A 21,583-nucleotide genomic window follows, 5' to 3' on the forward strand; every position below is an offset into this window, starting at 1 on the left:
AACATTATACAGAGCCAATGAACAGCAGCAGCCTCAAAGAACACCTGGAACAATCTTTAGTAAACTTGCACCTTGGAAAGCTCTCGGGTTGCCGCTGTCATACAACACCTTAAAAAATTTAGTTAAGTCCACAATGGCCAAACTTTCCCATCTACAAGACAAAGAGGCAATCTCAAAAATGAGGTCATGCCTGGATGGTCATCAATAGTTATCTGAAGCTAAAGCGAGCTTTGTATCTAGGCTGCACTTATCCGCTTAACTTGAAACTAAACCTGCTGCGGTGTTGACTGGGTTGCCCACCTACATTAGCGGAAAACCCCGCTTGGCTGCACTGGCGACAGAGGTTGTCGCTTTTGAGGCTCAAATAAAGAGATCCTTTTGCAATTAACCTGCATCTGCCCTAAGATTGTTGTGGAGAGGGGGCACCTCCTCAAGACTTTATTAAAAAGTAAAGGGATTTGCATAAGCAGGCAGGCCGCTATATCTTGTTTAGAGCCTACGACCCTATTCTGAACTGCCACCTTATGAAAACTTTAAACAAATTTGAACAAAAACAACCTAAACAAGCAACTGAGTGCATCGAGGCCCAGCCGGGGCTTGGTTTTTAACATAAATCTCCCAGATCAGTCAAACACCTGGGCCATGCTGCTAGCTGGAGAGGAGACATTAACACTATAATCACATGCTGTTCTGGTACCCCGGTTTCCTCGGACAGCTTCTAGACAAGCACTTTAAATCTGCTAATTTGCAGGTTTGCACCTTAAAAAATATCTCTGGCCCCCAGGCTCCCGAAACAGTTGTGATACTTGAGCCGGGATGTCAGACTGGGAACAGTTATCAGCATCACAACCACGGGACAATCCTGGAACCTGGGAACTTTTTCTATAAAGATCAAATGGTTGAGTCTAAAGGCCAATGAGTGACTCTTTTTAATCTCCACAAACCAGCCTGACACATCTCTTTTATCTCGCACATATGAACCTTAAACTAGAGTACTGGGAGGCCCCTGGTCAAGTTACATGTCTGATATTCTCCAGTAGCATCTACGTAACCACTGATTTTATACCAGTTTTTCATCTTATTTGGAGTTTACATCTACCTTATAGCATAAATGTCTGATGTGTCCCCACCCATAATTGTCTCTTATAAATTTTAATCATTGATTTTCTCATTTGTAAGATTTTATTTAAGCGAAACAAATAAAGTTTGATTTGATTTATACAGAGCCAATGAATCATACATGTGAAATAGATCTATAGGAAAGGTTACGTAACACATTGAGAATTGCAAGAAGTAGGAATTACTTGTCATCCATGCTAGTAACCAGTATATTTGAAGAGTCTGGAGCAACACAAACTCAGAATTTAAAAACTTACCGCAGTGATTTGGGTTGACTTTACTAATAAGAATGTATTTCCACCCAAAAGACAATAAAAGACTGGGGAAAGAAACAATGTCCTAACCTATACCATGCAGTTTGCATGTATCTCTTTGATGACAGCTCATAGGTCATTGTGCTATTAGGATTGTAATTTATGAACTGCAAGTATCAAACGAGGATCTCTCTGATAAAAGCAGTAACCGGCTGAGCTATCCACATAAAATACAGTTCTGTGATCTGCATGGTACATGTTTTTTGCAGCAGGCACATGAACTCTCTGTACTACCTTATGATAAGTCAAAATTGTCACCAGACAAAACTCCAATCTCTCTCCACTAGGAAAATGAATCACCACAGTCCTGACATTGTTATTGTTACCTAAACACTGCAGGATGCACAAGGAGCTCTGCAGCTGGTGCTTTTAAGCCTGCCAGTTATTTATATTATTTCCAAACACAGTGCCCCCCCAAAGATCACCAGACACACCGCCCTAAAGCTCGCCTTGTTGCCCATAACCCATTTCAGGTGAAGTGCTTCTAATTCAGTGATGCACTTGCAGATTACTTTCATGACTCATGATTGTGCTGTGGATTACCTTCATGACTGGACTCTTGTTGGTCAATCTTAAGTTATTTCTGCCAGTTTGCAATGAAATCCGAGGTTGAAAGCTGAACCTGGTGAATCACTTTGTTTACAGTGGGCGCCTTAGGGAAAAGTAAAAATTGAAAGCAGTAGAAGTGACTTATGTGATTTTCCAAGCTGTAGGAGGGAGCTGCTATGAGGCTTTGTTGGGGAGTAGGACTTATTTTTCATCATCAGACTGTGACACTAAGAGAGAGAGAGAGAGAGAGAGAGAGAGAGAGAGAGAGAGAGAGAGAGAGAGAGAGAGAGAGAGAGAGAGAGGGAGGATTAAAGAAAGCAGACGATTAAGACACGAAACCGTGCAAAGGAAGAAAGCAGGGATGAAAATAATCTGCAAGAGTGAAACAATGGACAGGAAACATAGGGTGGTGGATAAAAGGGGCATGATTTGGAATTTTGGAATAAAAAATTGAGAGTCAGAGAGCCTTGATATTTGGTAATCCTGGGGTTCAGTGATGCCTGAGACAGACTCCTACAGAAAATGTTTGGCCCCACACGTATTTTCTTTTAATTTTGTTTAATATAAATTAAGAACTGCTGCTAATGGTGTGGAAATTGGAGTTACACAACTGGACTTCACCTGTGCTCATGTGTCCAACGTTCTATGGATCCTTCATTTATTATTGATTGAGCTCTGGGGCAGGCTCGCAGGCAGACTAGACCTACCATGTCACATGCTAAGAGAGTGAATTGCTTAAGTTTAAGGGAGTTAAATGCAAGGTCTTCTATCATTTCTTACCACACACATGATTTATCCTCGTTTATACTAATTCTGGAAAATAAAAGGATTGGAATAATTTCCCTATGGAATGAATTTTGAGATGACCATAACCTATTGCAGATAAGGAGTGTGTTTCAAATCAGATTGTCCAGTGAATGGTAACTCTTTTGTGTTCCAAATATTTTATTGACTTTCATAGATACACAAAGAAAAGAGGCAGTCACATATGTAACAGATCTAGATGAGTGGTGGCTCTTCTGGATGTGAAATATAGAGCTCTTCTATTGTCGGTAATGGTGGGGATTCATATCAGTCCTCTTTCTGATCTGTCCACTGCAGTTTCTTGTACAAGGTATCCCAGAAACCACATTTGTTACCTTTCATGTCTTTTCTAAATAAACAGCTCAGGTGGTTTCCTCCTATGCCTCAATGTGGGTTCTGTCCTCACTGCACCATAGGACTCAAGTTATGTCTTACTGATGAGGTTCAACAGGTCCACATTTTGTCTGGGTTACTTGTGTTCCGATCTAATGGGGGCCTAGCCCAGCATTTAGGGCTGCACTCTTCCTATTCTAGCAGGATCAAGTCTGATCTGAATATGGCTGGTTTCTGTCTGAATTGGATTATAGGCGAGTATTTATCTGTGGCTGAGATTAATTCCAACATTCCACCCGTGCCTTTTTAGGTTTTTCCTACACAGCGCTTATGGTGCACTTGCAAAATCTCTTGTAAAGAAAAATCCTAAAAGGGACTTAGAGCCCAACCATTACTTACCGTTACTTACCATTGGTTGGCTCCCACGGCACTCTTGTTTGCTTTCTTGTTGGTCAGTGCCTCCTCCTGCCTCCAGCTTCCTGCTCTGCTTCACTTCTTCATCCTTGCTGTGGAGCTTGGACCAAGTACTGCTTCCGGTGCCTAGGGTCCTTTCACTGGCTATGCACTTGCAACATACTTTCTTATTTTTTAAACTTTTCAGTGTCTGCATTCTGTTTGTTTCTTGCCTGTTCTTACCACCACCTTACTTTTGCCACTACATGCCCCTTCCCTGTTACTTGCTGGCCTATCCCTCTCACCACCTCTCTCCTGTAACTGCATGCCCCTTCCCCACCCCGTTGCTTGTCATTGTTTTCTTCAACTGGAAGGGCTGAGAGTGCTTTATATGCTAGTTACATTACACAAGGACATGTTAATTTTTACAGGTACGGGAAGATTAGGGGTTTGCCCACAATCACAGGATGATGAACCGGTGCGAGACTCGGAATGGTCTCTTGCATTCTCTTCAGTGTGAAAAGTTGTAGGGCTGTGCCAGTTGGCTTCTTCTTTTCACTTGTCCCTCTACGTGCCATCTGTGTGGTGCCCTGGCCCAGCAGGAATTTTCATTCTGCCTTCTACCCTGTCGATGACGGGTTGTGATCCCTGGTTGTTCTCTGGAGTGTATCTTAATTTCTGATCCTGTTGGAGTCTACGCCGGTGGCTGCATAGTCTTCTTTGCTTTCTACCCAGGTTCTGATTGGGGTGTTTCATTGTATTATGCGGATGCACTGTTGCCTTGTTCCCTGTCCGACAAGGTACTTAGTCTGTATGCCTTACAGCTATTCCTCAATATGTTTCTTATGCCGTAGTGCCGTGCACTGGTGTAAGTCGGCAGATGGTGCATGGGGGTCCTCCCTCTCCTCCACCCCTGTTTATTGAGTGCTTTTTCACACTGGCCAGGGTGTTCTTCCCTTTCACTCTGTTGATGCCCTTCTTTTCTAGCAGATGCAAGGGAAGGGGCATGGTTCCTGGCCTATAATTCTTTTTCTGTGTCTGACCTGAGTGGTGATCCTTCTTTCGCTCTTCAGACGTTAGCGCTTCTTGCGCTAGTTCTCGCTATACACAGAGGAGAGGGGCCCCTGTCCAACCCTTTTTCTCTCTTAGGTTGCTTGTGGCCATCTCTTGTCCGTATCTTGGCATGAGTGGCCCACTTGGCCACCCTACCTCATCTATGCCTCTGCATGACCTGTTATTTCCTCTGCTTCTGCCTTGCGTGAAGCTGTGGTTGCTTTCACTTTTTGGTTGGATCCGTTTCCACGACCCCCACCCCCGTGGCTAACCCCAACATCTGGTTACTGGCCTGGCTGTTCTTCAGGTGTGCCTTCTGCCCCTTTTGGGGGTACATGGTGAATGCTCCTCTTCCGTTCTTCTCAGATATGGGCTCTTTGCCCATCCACCCCTGGTTGGATCGTATGGAGGTTGTGATCCCTTATGATTCTTTTCCGGGGACTATCCTCCATTTTTTGCGAGCGCAGTTGCAGTTCTCACTCCTTGGGGGCTTGTCTCCCTTGTACTAATAGGCTACTGTGTATGATCTTGGATGGCGTCAGAATCCTCACCCACATTGTTTCCTGTCTTTTTGGCCAGGCACAGGTTGTCCCATTCATACGTGGACTTCCTTTGCTTATGGCCTTCCTGCTTCCTAGTCTGTGGTCATTGCCTTGCTATCTGTTCCGTCTCTTCTTTACGCTGGCCCTTTGGATGGACTTTCATTTCTGGCATTGGTCTTCCAATGCTAATTTCTTTTACAATTTGGCCTGGTTATCTGGATTGGCCTCCCAGGTGTTGACCCCATCCACCTAGGTCCCTTTTTCGTGTCCTCCTTCGTGGCCTTTATTTCTCTATTCCAGCGGGGTTGTTTCTCCCCTGCGTTTTTTTAAAATTGTTTCTCTATTGCCTAATCATACCATTCTGTCAGTAGTGCTGTTTCTTTTTTGCTCCCTTGGTTTTCTGGGGTATGTACCTCTGCCCCACTCTCTCCCTTTAGAAGGGGCCATGTGAGTTGTTTCCAGTTTGCGCTTGTCTCACTTTCGGCCCATGGTCGCTGTTGTTGTATATACTCTTCCTGGGCACCTGTTATTGTACAGTCTGAATCCTGTATATGTTTATGTTCATGTAAAAAAAGAGAGGACGAGGAGAATGACGGTCCAGCATACACTCGCCTCATAAATTGAAATTAAATCTCAGTATACTGTTCCGGTAGCTCAGTCAAAGAGAAACTATCTCTAACTGGTAGCAGGTACCCTAGGAAGCATATGCTTTTAGGAACAGTTGCCCTCACTCACCCGAAGGTGACATGCTTCATCATTGGGCTATGCTCCTCGCCAAGGCCGGCGCTGCAAAAGATATAACAGAGAAATTTGGGAAATAATGTTCCCTATGTCTGAGAAAGTGTTGGTCACCTATAGACCTGCTGTTAAGTTAGGGTCTTTATTTCAGGTCCTGAAAAATTCCTCTGTCATGTCTTTTAATCTCAACATCGCCCTGGAAGATCACATTAAATACATTGTGGCATCTGGTTGACAGTTGATTTTATACTCACGCTTTTGCCAATCTTCTCACATTTTTTGGACACAACATCTTCTGTCCTACTGTGCTCATCTGGCATATTTTTGATTAAAAGATCTCCGGAAAAGTGTCCTCTCGCAGGGCCCACCAGATATTGCAGCACTGGCCTGATGAGGAGCATTGCCAAATTCATACCGCTGAAAAGCTCCGGAGGTCTAACTTCCATAGTTTGACCAGGAGTTCATTAAAAGGCAAGCTGGTGAACTCTCACCGAATCCATACTGGTGGAGAGCATCGAGGTACCCTGGTAGAAAAAGCTCCAGGAATGATTCTTAGTCAGAAGGTAAAAACTTTGAACAAGGCCTACCACAGGGGTAGCCACGCAGGGTTCCATCACGGTCGGCCTGAAACTTTGACTTTTTCCCGGTCTAGCGAGACCAGATGTCCAAATAGGCGCTATATGTTTCTATGTGCTATATTTGTGCTAAATCTTTGAAACTTCATATCTCCGGTACCCTACATTGGATCTTTTCGATTTGGTCTTTTTTGAAAGATAAAAATATTTCCTATTGATAGAAATTGGTGTTGGATTTTTATTGTGTGTTGTGTCTTGATTATTTACAAATAATTTAAATGCTTTAAATACCTGTCTCTGAAGTTAACCTTCCTGCTCGCAACCAAGCTAGCAACGGTTGAGCATGGAATACTTTTCTGAGACCAATTCTGAGTCCTAGACTGTGTTAGTGGCCTTATTGCCAGTGGTAGATTTATATTTATCACTACTAATAATCCACTTTCCAACACTGAGCTTCCAAGACAGTCTACTGAGATTTAATTTTATGTTTATGTTCATAAATATTTATTCATACCTCTTTATGTATATGTGTTTTATACCTTCCTTTTCTTGGGATTCTACTCTACATAGTCCCAGAGAGCCTCCTCTCTCTTGAAGTGCTTCCTCTGCCTATCTTGGTTTATTGCCACGATTGTTGCTATTGCTCGATGATTTATCAGCTATTGGTTGGAGCCATCTGCCTTGCCTGCTTCTATGGCTGGGAGCTTGGCTCAGTAGTTTTAACTGTTGTCCTTAGCCTTCCGTCTCGGTCTCTCAGACTGGTTGCCTTCTGGGGGGCTTTGCAGTACTATGTTTATATGGAATGTGATTCCCACTTGTCTTGTTCTTCTGCCATGCATTTTCTCCCATGTCTTTGCATGGCTGCAGATTCGGTTCTGTACGAGGTTCTCCCGAGTTTCTGGTGGGATGTTTTCTTCCACCCCTCCCTTCCTGGCAAACAGTCTCTCTTTTTCTTCTGCAAACCGGATAGCCTAGTAAGGGATATTTCTTAGAATTAGTTCACAGACTAATCCTCTGGGATGGTATTGCTTGGTTATCTATTCGGTAAGGAATCTGTCTTATCTTTGGTAATGCTTTATCTGGTAGAGACTATATCTAGTCGCAGATTTCTTACTGACCCACCCATCCTCCCCGTTCTGTGAACTGGTTCTCCTTTTCTTTCAGATCCCTTCTATGCACCTTTGTGCTTTTTGTTGGTACAAAAAAAAAATATATAACTGTAAGACACTCCAAACAGCCAATAATACTTAATATAAGCATCTTTCAAAAAGAGGATTCTTTATGGGCATACTGTTTCCATAGCAGTTTCTATACGTGGCTCCGCATTTTAACGCGAAATGTAGTCGCAGAAGAAACTGACGTCAGCGTGTCAGGGGAGGGCTTGTGTGGACTCGAACGACATCACATCCGGTGGCCGACGTCGTTACTGAGTCGCTCGATGCCCTCTACCAATGCACAGAGGTACTGCTATAGAACATTTCCGGATCCAGTCTGGTGCCTGAGGATAATTCTAAGGTAAGGAATCTGTGTCTAGGTTTCTTCTCTACCAGATAAGGCATACCGATGGTAAGTAACGTATTCATTAAGTATAGTGAAAATTTAAATTTTTACTTGTTTTTGCATTGATAGCTTAAAGTTTAAAAAAAAAGTGCTATGATGCCGTCTGGCCACATCATATCACTATTTTATTATACTGTAAGGCATGTAGCACAGCAGTTCTCACCGCTGTGCAACATTTAAAAAAAAAAACATTGACAACACCAATTGATTTTTCATAGGCGAAACCTATTGGCTTTGCCAATGCTTGTTGTTTTCTCCGAGTTTCCTGGTGGAAGATCTCCACGCAAACAGTATTGAACAGCCAAAATCAAATATGATAGGCTGGATATTGAATATCTCTATGCAGACATACAGGCCTGACCTTCATTACCAAGGCATGGGCTTTGATTCATTTGATGAAAAGGGGCTTTGCTTCATTTGATGAAAAGTCTCACTTGAGGTGGGCTTATATGCACGTGCTAATTCCAGATATCCAATTATTTCAAATGTTGGTATGATTGTTCTCACTTCAAGAGTATTAAACCCGAAGACTGTCTTCGTCATTTCATCAGTAGGCTTGGAGAAAATATTGTGGTCTTCTCAAAACTTCTGGCAACAAAAGTAGTCTAGCTTGAACACTTTGACACCCTGGGGCCTAGCTTCCATTGTTGCAGCTGGCGTAGTGGTCGTGGGCCAGGGGCCAAAGGGGCACTCTGAAGCCTTATTATTGCTGTATTTTATCATTCAAACCACAGCTGAGGTGGAGGGGGGTGGCTTTCCTTACTTGCATTAGGGCTCATGACACACGGGCTATGCTACTGATGACACCTGCGGTCCCTTACAAAAATGCAAGCAACAAAGGGGCTGTCAGAGTAGATGTCCTTCTGGTAACAGTGGCTTTTAAATGGTGTTAGATTTTTTAACTATTTTTGGCTATCTTTATGATGTTTTATGTTGTTCTAGTGCTGTAATATGCTCATGCAATGTTGATTTTCTCCCAAGAATCCCTGTAATAAGAAAGCTCAGATTAAATATGGTTTTGAGATACTTACGCAGCTTTTGATAGCCTTAACTGCTTGCTTGCCCAAGATTTAGCCAAAAATGGCTAGACATTTTACTATCGAAGCCTGCAATCTTCTAGCTAAGACAAAGGAGGTTGTTTGGAACTTAAAGGCCCAACTTGTTTTCATTCTTTCTACATGGCCTTTTGTTTTCCACCTGACTTGGGATAGAGGGAATCAAACACGTTCTTCCAATGTGTTTTTCCTTTCAGACTCAGTTTCATTTTAAAAACAAATTACTACACAGAATGAAACCGCTTTTGAATTGGATTTCAGTAACTTGTTTCGGTAAATATTTTGAAAAAACAAATTGATTAAACTTATATTAAGATCTACATGTGCCATCATTTTGCGACCAATGTGATCTTCAGAGCTATCAAGAGTAGTCACATAAGGACCACACTCAAAATACTCTGTTCAAGCTTGTCAATGCACAGATGCATTCAATTATGTGTAGGATGTGCAAAGGAAATATCCAGGCTGTTATGAGGAGGTTTATGTTGTGTTCTCTAAGGCTGGATTGTGAATGAGCTGACTTCTGCCGCTCTGTAGGCTGGAAGGCAAGCTTGTATACAGTGGTGGCCCAGATTGTTAAGTACTCTGACCCTGATCATTATATTTAGACATTTATGCATATTTATTCATAAACTGTTTGTCTGCGTAAACCACCAGGCTGCTGGTGTAATTAAATGTAATATATATAGCGGTGCACCATTGTTTTTGCTGTAGACCTGGTGTAGAGCACAGGTATGTTTGTGATGCAGAAATGTAGCAAAGCAGATTCCAAATATGCCACCGGCACTTGACCTGTGGTTGTGTGTGATTCTTTGGTATTGTTGTGGTTACGGAGTTATCTTTGTATGCCTTAAATGTGGGAAGTTGCTGCTTTATTGTTTGTAGTCTGAAGGTTATTGGGGGGAGGAGAGCTCACCAAGGAGTGAGGAGCAGCCTAGTATGTATAGCTCTTTAGCAGTCCAGGTGATTTGCTAGTTTATTCATTTAGATTTGAAGGAGTTACAGAGTTAGGACGCCTCCCTGATGCAGGACTTTCTGAACCTGGGCAAAATACAGACAAGTACTGCCCCCGATCTAATCAGAGGTTTTTTGCAGGAAAACCTGCCCTCTACCATTTATACCTCAATGTGCAAGGCAGAGGGACTTGTGGGAGATAAGTCTGACCATGGGAACTAGGTGAATGTGGAGGGTCAGAAATATTTAGTGTCTAGGTGATAAGGACACTCCCAATCTTAGCAGTTGTTTCTGTATTCACTGAGGTTTTTGAAGAAGGGTGCCTAGGGCCCCAAGGTATAGCCCATTGACATAACATAATAAAGGCATCACGATGCAAGTGCAGTTGTAGCCTGTTGGAAAGCCCAAAACAAGGAAGATGAAACACATAAGTCTAAGTGTGCAGAAAGAGGATTTGGTAACTGTTTAATCTGATACAGACTTCTAGTTGTAGATGTCTTATCTTTAGAATTTCCCCCAGGAGTTAGTCTAGATCTGGAGATTTTTCTTTAGCAGTACCCCTGCACGTCAGGAGGTGGCGTCAGTTGGCTCCACGTCTGGCGTCTGTGTCGTGCACACCAGAATGACACTGCCCAGGTGCGCTGATGTCAGTTCTTTCTTTTTCTGCACCAGCCTCAGTGCAGATCCGGAGGGAACTACTCCTTAGCTGTTTTTTGGCTAACCGTTTTTTTGACTTATGTCGAGATTTTTCAGAGTCTTGGACTTCTGGTGTCAACAAGATGTCCCAATGTAGGACTGGATTTAAGCTCTGCAGATCCGGTCCAGAAAGCTGTTGGAGGCCCGGCGCTCAGCTTCACTTTGCTCCGGTTCTCGATCGAGCGGAAGTTCCTGAGAACGGTCACGAAGCCCACACTTCTTGTCCCTTTCCAAATCATCGGGACACTCGGGTAAGCACAAGAAGACGCCAAAGAAGCATAGTCATTCTTCAACTTCACCCCGTCCGTTGTCTGATGCGGGACACAGAGCATTGTAACCCTAGGCCTCTGTCCCCGGAGCCTCTTGCTGTGGCGAGTCCGTGCCCCCCCCTCCTCCCTTTTGCGGGAGCAGGAGCATCACCTGCCCAATTACAAAAGTTTTATGAGGCCTTGCACCTCATCTTTGGGCATCCCAGCTCCGCCAGTGTCAATTGGGGGCCCCAGGTCTTCGACGTCGGCGGCTTTGTTCCCGACTCCGGAGGCCCCATGGATTTGTTATTGGATCTGGACCAACGTTGGTCGTTCCAATTTGACCTTCCCTGACGTGGATCCCGGCGACAACGCTACCGACATAGACTGTGCCCCCGGTCATATTAGACCCCATTCTTGTCCCTGGCATGCATACGGAGACAGACTGACATCGATCAAGGTCGGTTCTGACTCCAGAAGGGACTTTTGTTCCTGTGTTCATCCCTGGTGTTGATTTTGTGCCAGGAGGTGGTGAAGAGGACTGAGAGGGGCAGCTGGACCCTTTAACAGACCAGCTGTAAGACCCCATGGATGGACCTGGATGTGGCCAGTGGGTTGGACACTTCCCCTGACACTGACTTGCTTTCTCCCCCTACTGTGGCTATGGAGAGGGGCTTCCTATGCAGTGGTGGTGAGAAGGGCAGCCGAGGTCCTTGGCCTCATGCTCCCTTCTGTGGCAATCAGGCCTAACCTCCTGACAGAGGTACTTCAGCCTGCAGCTTCTACCTCCAAACCTCTTTTGATCTTTAATCAAACCCTCACTGATGTCCTTCTGGGCACTTGGTCCAAGCCCAGCACAGGGGCTTCTGTGGACACAACGCTGCTCTGGGCGATACATATTCCTTACGCAACATCCTTCCCCTGAAAGCTTGGTTGTCCAAGCCTTATATTGCAAAGGCACATTCCCTTCTGCACCACCCGATAGCGAATCTTGGGAAGAAAGTATTTTCTTCCTCCAGATTGGCATTGTAGTCAGTAAATACCACTTACCTCTTGGGCTGATACTCCCATACCATCTGGGATACAGTTGCACAGGTGCTGCTTCAGTACCCAGAGGAGGCCCAGGCCATTCTTTCCCAGGCTCACCTGCACAGATTAGGGGTACCAGTCTTCCCCTATCTTGAAATCTGGCTGTTGAAGGCTGGCTCGCCCCAGGCTGTCGTTTCCAACCTCCAGACTACGGCGAACCTCCTGCATTCCCTGGGGTTCACTATCAACATGCCGATGTCACACCTGACTCCCTCTCAGATGCTCCCTTTCATCAGAGAAATTCTGGACACATTGCAGTTTTGGGCCTATCCTCCCGAGCAGTGAGTCTGGGATATTCGGGCTATGATACCGATGTTTCAGCCTCAATCCTGGATTTCGGTGAGAATGACTTTGAGGCTACTGTGTCTTATGGTCTCCTGCATACTGCTGGTGGATCATGAGAGATGGCATATGCGAGCTCTGTGATGGGACCTGAAGTTCCAGTGGGCGCATCATCAGGGGAATCTTTCTGACTATGTCCACATCTCAGAGGGAACTGCGCACCAACTGCAGTAGTGGCTAACAAACCAAGATTGGGTCAGAGGCAGATCCCTTTCCCTTCCCCAACCAGGTTTGAAGGTGGTGATAGATGCGTCACTCCTGGGATGGGGCAGCCACCTAAGAGAGGCAGAGAACAAAGGTGTTTGGTCTCCAGTGGAGTCCGGTCTCCATATCAACCTTTTGGACCTCCGGGCAATCAGACTGGCACTGAAGGCATTCCTTCCCTTTCTCAAAGGGAAAGTGGTGCAGGCGTTCATGGACAACACCACCGCCATGTGGTACTACAACAAACAGGGTGGAGTGGGTTGGGGTTGTGGACCCTTTGTCAGGAAGCTCTCTGCCTCTTGACATGGCTGAAACATCAGGGGATATCCATGGTGCTTCACCACCTGGTGGGTTCTCTCAATGCCAGAGCCGATGAACTCAGGTGTCAGTGCCTGGTTGATCATGAATGGTGTCTCCATCCAGAGGTGGCGCAAGTTCTCTTTCAGCAGTGGGGAGAGCCTTGGTTAGATCTGTTCACGTCCAAAGAGAATGAGTAATGTCAGCAATTTTGTGCATTGGAGTTTTCAAGGCGGCGTTTGCTCGGCAATGCTTTACATCGCGAGTTAAGTTTCGGCCTCCTCTACGCCTTTCCGCCTATACCACTTCTGCCCAGAGTGCTCAGGAAGATCAAGCACAAGTCGTCATTCTTGTGGCTCTGGATTGGTCATGAAGAGTCTGGGATCCTTACCAACTGAGCATGACCATCGATCCTCCAAGCAGAATGCTCCTGTGGGGGGATTTTCTGTTGCATCAGCAGGAGACGGTTCTTTACCCTAACCTTTCCTGTCTCCACCTCCTTGCGTGGAGGTTGAGCGATAGGAGTTGAAAGCTTTCAACCTTCCACCCGAACTCTGTGATGTCATCTTGGCAGCAAGGTGTCCCTCCACTAAATCGGTATACTTCTGTAGGTGGAACAAATTTATGGCATGTGGCACAGCAAAGGCTGTTGATCCACATTCTGCCCCTCTGTCAGAAGTTCTGTTGTACATACTTTCGGCTAAATCTGCCTTTCTGAGACTCCCATATCAGTCCTCTTTGTTCAAATCTCCCATTGTTAATAGGTTTCTTAAGGATCTTACTCACTTATTTCCTCTGTCCCCTTTCATAATGCCCCAATGGGATTTAATTTTGGTTTTGACTTTTCTTATGTGTGCTCCCTTCAAGCTTCTTCAAAATTGCCCTATCAGGCTTCTCACCCTTAAGACTGATTTCCTCACTGCCATCACCTCTGCTTGCAGAGTTTGTGAGCTCATGGCTCTGTCTTCAAAGCCTCCCTATCTGTCTGTCCATCCAGATAAAGTGGTGCTTCGAACAAAAGCTTTGTTCCTACCTAAAGTGGTTATGCCCGTTCATGTGGGAAAATCTATTAGTCTGGCCACCTTTTACCTGCCCCGCATCCCTCCAAGGAAGACGAAATACTCCGCCTCTTGGACCCAAATCGTACGTTGTCTTTCTAAATTAACAGCATAGTGGTATTAGGTGTAACAGCATTGCGGTATCAGGTGTGATTGAAACTGTTGATAATGTCCAAAGAAAGCTCAAGTAAATTATGAAGAATATCTGAGCAATAGTGAAATCTTCAGAAAGCACCTACTTTAACATTGAAAGTGGAGTACGTATAGTTTTTTGGGGAAGAATGAAGAGATGCAGTCCTAAACAATCTGTTGCATTCTACTGAGGAATGCTTGCAATCTGTTATGGTCAGCCGTTGAATTGTGGCCCCAACAAATGACTAGGGGAGAATGTGAGCATATTTGTTAGCATCAAAATGACTACTTTTGCCTATGCAATTTGAAGTTTGCAAAACATACTTTTTTGCTTGGTACTCCACACGAAGGCAAGATTGGGAATTATTTTAACATGCTTGGTTTTCTAATGACCATATCTTTGATCTTTAATGAAAAATTAAGCACCTGCCCAAACTAACATATTTAGATCATGAATAAACCTCTCTATATGAATAAGTTTAGTAGATGATTCTGTGCTTTTCCTGTGGAAACCACTGCACTCCATATCTTTGGTCAAACGGGAGGAACAATGACTAAAACTCCCAGAATGCATATGGTGGTTAAATGAATTGCCAGGACTGGATCACGATGTCTCTGGTGACTTGGAGGCATCTGTAATCTTAACTAGACACAACCTGCAATCTTTCTCTAATGTTGTCCAGAATCCTGACCCTGCATTATACATGTAAACTAGAAGGTGGCAAAGAACAGGCATCTCTTTGTATAAGAGGTAACACCCATGCCACATGGGTCGTATCTCACATATCTGGATTGTGCATTGCAGGCTTTGTGTGGCGAATGGGAGGATTCGAGTTGTACATGCCCAGGTTCCAAGTCAAGTCCGACCTGTTCTCTTATAACTAGTCATTTCTCCAAATATTTATGTTTCAACCCATCCCATTTGGTGAGTAATTGCAAGACTGAAGGAGCCAGACCTGAAACTTACACTCTCCTGTGGTGAGAGTTTCTGTTCTTAATGCTCACCCGAAAGCCGAGCCCACTGAAGAACAGCACAGATCAAGGTAGATACAGTCCCCCTTCTACATAGGGACCCCCAAATCCCACCTGTTACCATCTCCCTATCTTTTGCGTTGTACTTCTTCACTTCCTAAAATCAAAAATGCTGCTTATCATTTTTCATTAGGAGGAATAGTGTCAAATTGCATTTTTGCCTTATTTGTGCTTGGTGTGTTAGCTTCTACTTGCTAATCGTCCATAGTGATCGGCCACACGTTCTACGTGAGGCAAATTTTACCAGGTCTGTTTCAAATCCTTTTTGTGCATCCTTCCTTTTGTTAAGTAGTTTTCAACCTACGTATTTCCTGCATAACAAATACAAAAAATAATTTCAGGAGTTCGGTATTCTTTAAGGAAAATGGCCTTTGGCGGGAGGGATTGAAGTTCAGGTACTGAAACTTGTCAAAATGTTTTCTAATGACAGTCAATGACATCACAGAAAACAATGATCCAAATAACATTTGTGCATGTGAGCGTATTGAGTGATTTTATTTCAGGTATTGATTTCATGGTGAATGATTGTCACTCCAATGTGCTTTAGGAAAGCTTTGGGAAGTGGCGGGGTTATGGGACTGCAAAGGGGCAGTAAGCTGCAAATGTCCACGGGCTTTATTACAGTATATTTTTTGTTCAGCGTTTACCCAGCAGGATTTGAGAGCACTGTACATAAGGTGGGTGTGAAAGCACCCGGCAGAAGTTAACCATATGCTGACTAGAGGCATAGCATAGTAAATAATATTTTAGGACAATATTTGTTATTGAACCACAGAGGATTTCAGTACAATCATAAAAATGGTTGTTAGTGACGCTTTCCATTGGTTAAAGTGCAATGTTTGAACTGTGCAGCCGCGCCGTACATTGGCCAGACATGATCTGTTGCATCTCTTGTGTGCTAATGTGTCTTCATTTAATTCCAAGCAGAAGGATAGGTCAGGTTACCCACCCCCCCCCCCCCCCACCCCCACCCCCCCCCACCCCCACCCCTACCCCTCCACCCCTCGTTGTAGACCAAGTCACTCACAGTCATGTGTTATACGGAAGAGATGTGGTGCGCGGCCAGGTCGACTGACTCCGGTATCTGGAAATCACGGTTCGATCCCCGGCGCCGGCGGCAGCACCATGTGACTCTAGGCAATATATCTTGCCTAATCTTCCCGACGGCCCCAGTGCCTAGAGACCCTTACGGGTGATTGTTCGCGCTTTACAAATGTGGATTATTATTTTTATATATCCCCAATGTGCGGTTGTCATACTAGCCAACAAGAAGCCCCTGATCAGCACGGAACTTTTACTATGTCCTGTCAGAGGCAAACATTTTGGTGGTAGATGATTCCATGCTCAAAGCTCTTGGAATTCGGTGCCTACCCTGTTCCATTCCAAAGACACATCTTCTCTGACAAACTTCCGGTCTATGACCCACCTTGGGTCAACTGATTACCAATGTGTCTCTTCCTGCTACTCCTTTCCATGTAGCGCTCTGAAGTGTCCGTCGGGCTGCCTTAGTACTATGCAAACACACTTAATAAATTTAAAAATACAAGATTGAAAAAAGAAATAGGTATGTTTTGCATGTTTTCTTTCCTTATGCAAATGGTGGCATACTTCACAGGAGTTTCCAAAGAGTGATGAGAGAAATGTGTTCACATTATATGACGTGTTATATGATAAATTAACTGCGTGTTTAACATGAGAACTGCAACAAAAATAACAGTTCTAAGCATTTTTTTTAGATCGTCGGAAGAAATTTGATGGCTGGTTTGGCGCTGCTCGGTTGTCCATCAAGGAGTGTTTTGAGCCAGCTCATACAAGGCAAACTGTGGAGGAAAATGTAAACACGCTGAATGTGAGTTAATATATTGTTTATTCTGTACCATTTCTGAACGTTACCATTTGTGAGCGTTAACCTCTTCAGCGCGGCGCGGATTTCTGCACCACGCTGAAGATTCCGTGCGCGGGCGGGGCCATGACGGAACGGTTCCGTCATGCGCACAGCGCAACCGACGTGCATGACGGAACCGTTCCGTCATGCGCGTCGAAGGGGTTAAGACGTCATACCCGATGCTGGATCGTGTTAATATTTTGTTAGTTCTTAATAGGCGGATAGTTTTTGACTATTCTCGTAAAAGAAAATTCATTATTTGAATGAGTTTATGATGAGTTGTGTCACCACACTGCAGCAGGGCCCACGCATAGCACATCAAACTGCGGAACCCTGCAACTGGGAGGGGATGTGGTCCCTCGGCTTAAACTGCCGACTTTGGTGCAGAAACCAGGGTTCGAGCCTCGAGCTCGCGTCCACATCCTGTGATTCTGGGCACATCACTTCATCTCCCCGTGCCTGAATGTGTAATGTACATACGGTGCTCATGTACAGCGCTCCAATACCTTCGGGTCGAGTTCGCGCTATATAAAAGATACAAAAAAACTGTACGTCATGGATCTTGAAATCTAGAAAACAAGGAAAATGTCTTTTTTATGCCCTTTTAAAATAAATGTGATATTTCCTTACAAGTATTCCTTGATTTAACCAGGCCAAATCAGATATTAACCGGCAATGGCAATCCAAAGAAGAGGATGTGGTCCGCCGACTTTGGTGCTGGAAACCAGGGTTCGAGCCTCGGGGTCGCGTCCACATCCTGTGGTTCTGGGCAAATCACTTAATCTCCCCGTGCCTGAGTGTGTAATGTAAATACGGTGCTAATGTAAAGCGCTCCAATACCTTCGGGTCGAGTTCGCGCTGTGTAAATATGCAATTTAAAAAAAAAAAAAAAATCCCCCTTTAACATGTGCAGTTTGAATAGACATGTGGTGGCAACCATGGCTGCTGCACACATATCTTCTCCAATGTATCTACGCTGCAGCTCTAAACTGCCCCTTGTCGACAGGTACTGAATGTACCAGTGGATGTTCATTGCCATATTCCACCTGAAATGCTACTAGCAGCTACTTGTCTGGATGCAGCAGGCTGTGGTAGTTTGCCTGTTCAACGCATACTGTTCAGCAGTATAAGATTAAAGTTGCTAACTGACTGGCAGTTTCTGTTAAGCAGTGCTGTACGGGGACAACTGGCACAGTGGCGGTGGTGTTGTTAAGCCACACATACATGCAAGATATTGTGTGACGTGCAATTTCTTCCTTTCACCGCCAAAATATTTAACAGAGTATTCCAAACTCTATCTCCTTTTCCATTGTCAATGTTAATTATTTGAGGACATTTCTTGTTTTTAAAAAATACACTTTTTATATAAAAAATCCTGGTGCCACAACTCTGTCATACTAAGGCATTCCCAATTCTCACCCATTATTACTTGAGAAAGCTTACATTGATGTGTGTTCGAGAGAGTCATTGAATACATTTACATGTTTGCTGAAGGATACTTCATGGTATGATTAAGGTGTTGGTATTATATTTCAGTTTTGATATAGTTTTGACTGATGGATGTATGGAAGTGTGTTGGTGGGTCTGGGTGTATAAACATGGCTATGTTATGGTGTGTATGTGTATAATGGTGGTTGTGCAGACATGTAATGTTGGGTGTGAAGTTTTATGTCATATAAGGCGGATTCCCATATGATGGGGGTTGTGTTACAATATGATGGTAGGTGCATGCACATGAGAGTGGGAATATTGGCACATTATGGTGGGTTTCTTTGCTTATAATATTGATTGTATGGTCGTGGTGTACGATGGCGAATGTGTGATTATATGATATTGTAGGATGTTGGTTGTTGTGTGCATGGGTGTCTTGATTTACGATTTAGGTGTGCTGGAGGTTAAAGGGTGTCTGTTGTTATATGGTGTCTGATGGCGGTTGTGTTGGAATATGACGTTTAGTTGTGTGGACGTTTGGTGGTATTTTGGTGTTTGTTGTTGGTCTGTGGATGAATATAGATGTGCCTGTGGCCTTATAATATCACTTATGTTGAGGTCTGATATTGATGACTGTTAATTGTGTGAACATATGATAGTGGGTGTGCTTGCATAACAAAATATGTATGTGAATGTGTGACAATTTGCTTCCAAATGTATGTGGATGTGATGAGTATTATGGTAGATGTGTTGGCATATGATATGGGTTGTGAGGAAGTGTAGTAGTTGGTGTGTTGGTGTTTGATATTATTTGTGTGGATGTGTGATGGAGTTGGCCATATGAAGTGTATGAGTGAGTGTATAATGTTGGCTTTGGGTGTACATATGATGGTGAGCGTGTTGGTGTATGATGTTAGCTGTGTGAGTGGGTGTGACCCCTGCCTTCATGCAGTTTATGTGTGCTGTCCTGCACCAACAGAACATATATGATACCCACAGCTCATGGTGCACCTTTGTGTCATGTGCATCTCCTTCATCCCCGTCTATATGACCCTGCCTCTTTTCAGCCCTTCATGTGCCCCAGACCACTGCTGCCACTATATCCTGTTCTGTCCCACCAGCCCATTTGTGTGCCCTTACACACCCCTACAACTCTTCTGTGTGCACCTTTGCCCACACTGAAGCCACTCTGTGTGCTATCTGCTTCACCTTTGCCACCCTCATGTGCGCCTTCTATCTCCCCACCATTGTCTTAGATACCAGGGTAGGCGACACTCACATCTTACACACTGCACACTTGTTAAGCACTCCTTGCCCTTGGTTAAGGCAAGCAGGGACAGTGGGTCATTTTGTCTCTCACCCATGGGCAAGGCGAGTTTAGAGTCAATACCCTTTGACTCTGGGCAAGGCTGTGAGGGTTGTTGTTAAAACCATGATGCTATTTGCCAAAAGAAGGGTGGTAGGGAGACATTTCCCTCTTTGCTTTTGAGTGAGGTGAGGTTTAGTTCTTGTAAATCCCCACCTTGCACTTGTGCAAGTGAGGTAAGGGACTGTTCTCTCCCTTGCTCTCGTGCAATGTGGATAATTTTTCTCCATCTTTGCCCTTGAGCCAGTTAAGGAGAGGCGGGTGCCATTTCTACCCTTTACCTAGGGGCTAGATAAGAGGGGGTAAGTGTAGAGCACCCCCATCTGCATTTTGGGCAGCAGATCTTCTCCTCTGCCCTTAGCGAAGCCGGTGTAGGGAAAAATGTATTAACCCCACCATTGGGCAAGGTGGGGAAGGCCTGTAAGTAGCTCTCTACATCGTGGCAAGGCCAGGGAGGACATAAAGAGAAAAATATTTTTCATTTTAATATTGCCTCAACTTGGTAAACAGGCATATAGAGACATTCATGAGTTGGTAAGCTCACCTGTTTAGGTGCTTCAGAATACAGTAGTATAAATACCCATACGGAATTTAAGAAGAATATTTCACATAAGCCTGTGAAATATACATATAGTCATCATAATGGCAAACCTCAAACCACACTGCAGACCTTTTCAATTTTCAGGGCGGGTAGGCTTATGCAGCAACGGAGGATCACATTATACCACCGGGTTATCTAAATTATGCAGCATTAAGAGATCATTTATGCAGCAATACACAACTCAGTGTCTGGTAGTATTGGCAAATATTGTGGCATGTGTGAAAAATCAATTAATATGTGGTAAAAACCATTGTCATAGAATCGAATAATTCCGCTGGCCCTGCTTAGTGGCCATTGCTTTACCAACAATCTATTCATGAAAAGTAGACTCAACCTAAACATTCCAATTTAAAGTAAGCGCCCATATTGAAAATAAGAGGTCTCTCAATCAGAAGGAAAGGTTAAAAATGTTTCCTTACTGTTGTGTTGCTTGAACATTTATTTTTCATTGCTGTTGATTATCACATAGTTTATTTTACTTAAGCAGTATGTTGTAAATCGATTAGGATTCAGCAAATTAGGATTACCTGTGAATGCATATTGCTATGATGAGAATGTTTATGTATCAAAAGGCAAGATAATGTTAATAGAGATTAAAATTACTAAGCTCACTACAGTCAAGCAAATAATGGATGAGTGTAATATAATTAGGGCTCCCGGTTTTCCGTTTAAACTGATTTTACATATAAATACAGACGGAAAACTATTTTTCCGTTGTCTGTATTTATATTTAGAAACGGCAAAATACTAGTAAATTTTGCCACGCTGCCATGCTTCTGCCCAGAGTTGCCACGCCCCTGTTCCTTTTCTTGCTGCCCCAGCCCTTCTTTTGAATTCGTCATCTCCAGGGCTCCGCTGCTCGAGTGAGCTCTGCGCCAGCCCGTCGCTATTTCGCAAGGTAAGTGTATTTCTGTGGCCTCAGGGTACAGATTAATGGTGGCCTCAAAGCGACCCAGCACACAAACCCTTGAATGCCGCTCCTGACACTGTCTGTCCCACTGCAGCCTCGGACTCTGGCTCCGGCCCCCCACGCCATATGTACTGGCAGCACCAGGGGGGTTCGTATCGTTTTGTTTGTTTGTTTAGAACAGCAATTAACGTTCATTGATGTGATGGATTAGGATAACTGCAGCTCAGGGATTGAGCATTGTATTCTGCGAGCTGTGCTTTCAAATAGTCAAGATGATACATTTAATAGTTGTGTTCGTCTGGC

General features: G+C 44.2%; 1 protein-coding gene across 1 annotated transcript in view; it reads left to right on the top strand.

The window, feature by feature from the left end:
• LOC146798868 (nesprin-2-like) overlaps positions 1–21,583 on the top strand; it is a 1,144,883-nt gene that overhangs the window by 386,232 nt on the left and 737,068 nt on the right. Inside the window, exon 38 of the mRNA XM_085627789.1 lies at positions 16,824–16,936. Within this exon, the coding sequence (XP_085483915.1) occupies positions 16,824–16,936 (113 nt within the window). The remainder of the gene's footprint in view (positions 1–16,823; positions 16,937–21,583) is intronic.

The sequence above is a fragment of the Triturus cristatus genome, chromosome 9, assembly GCF_964204655.1.
Source record: "Triturus cristatus chromosome 9, aTriCri1.1, whole genome shotgun sequence".
NCBI lineage: Eukaryota > Metazoa > Chordata > Amphibia > Caudata > Salamandridae > Triturus > Triturus cristatus.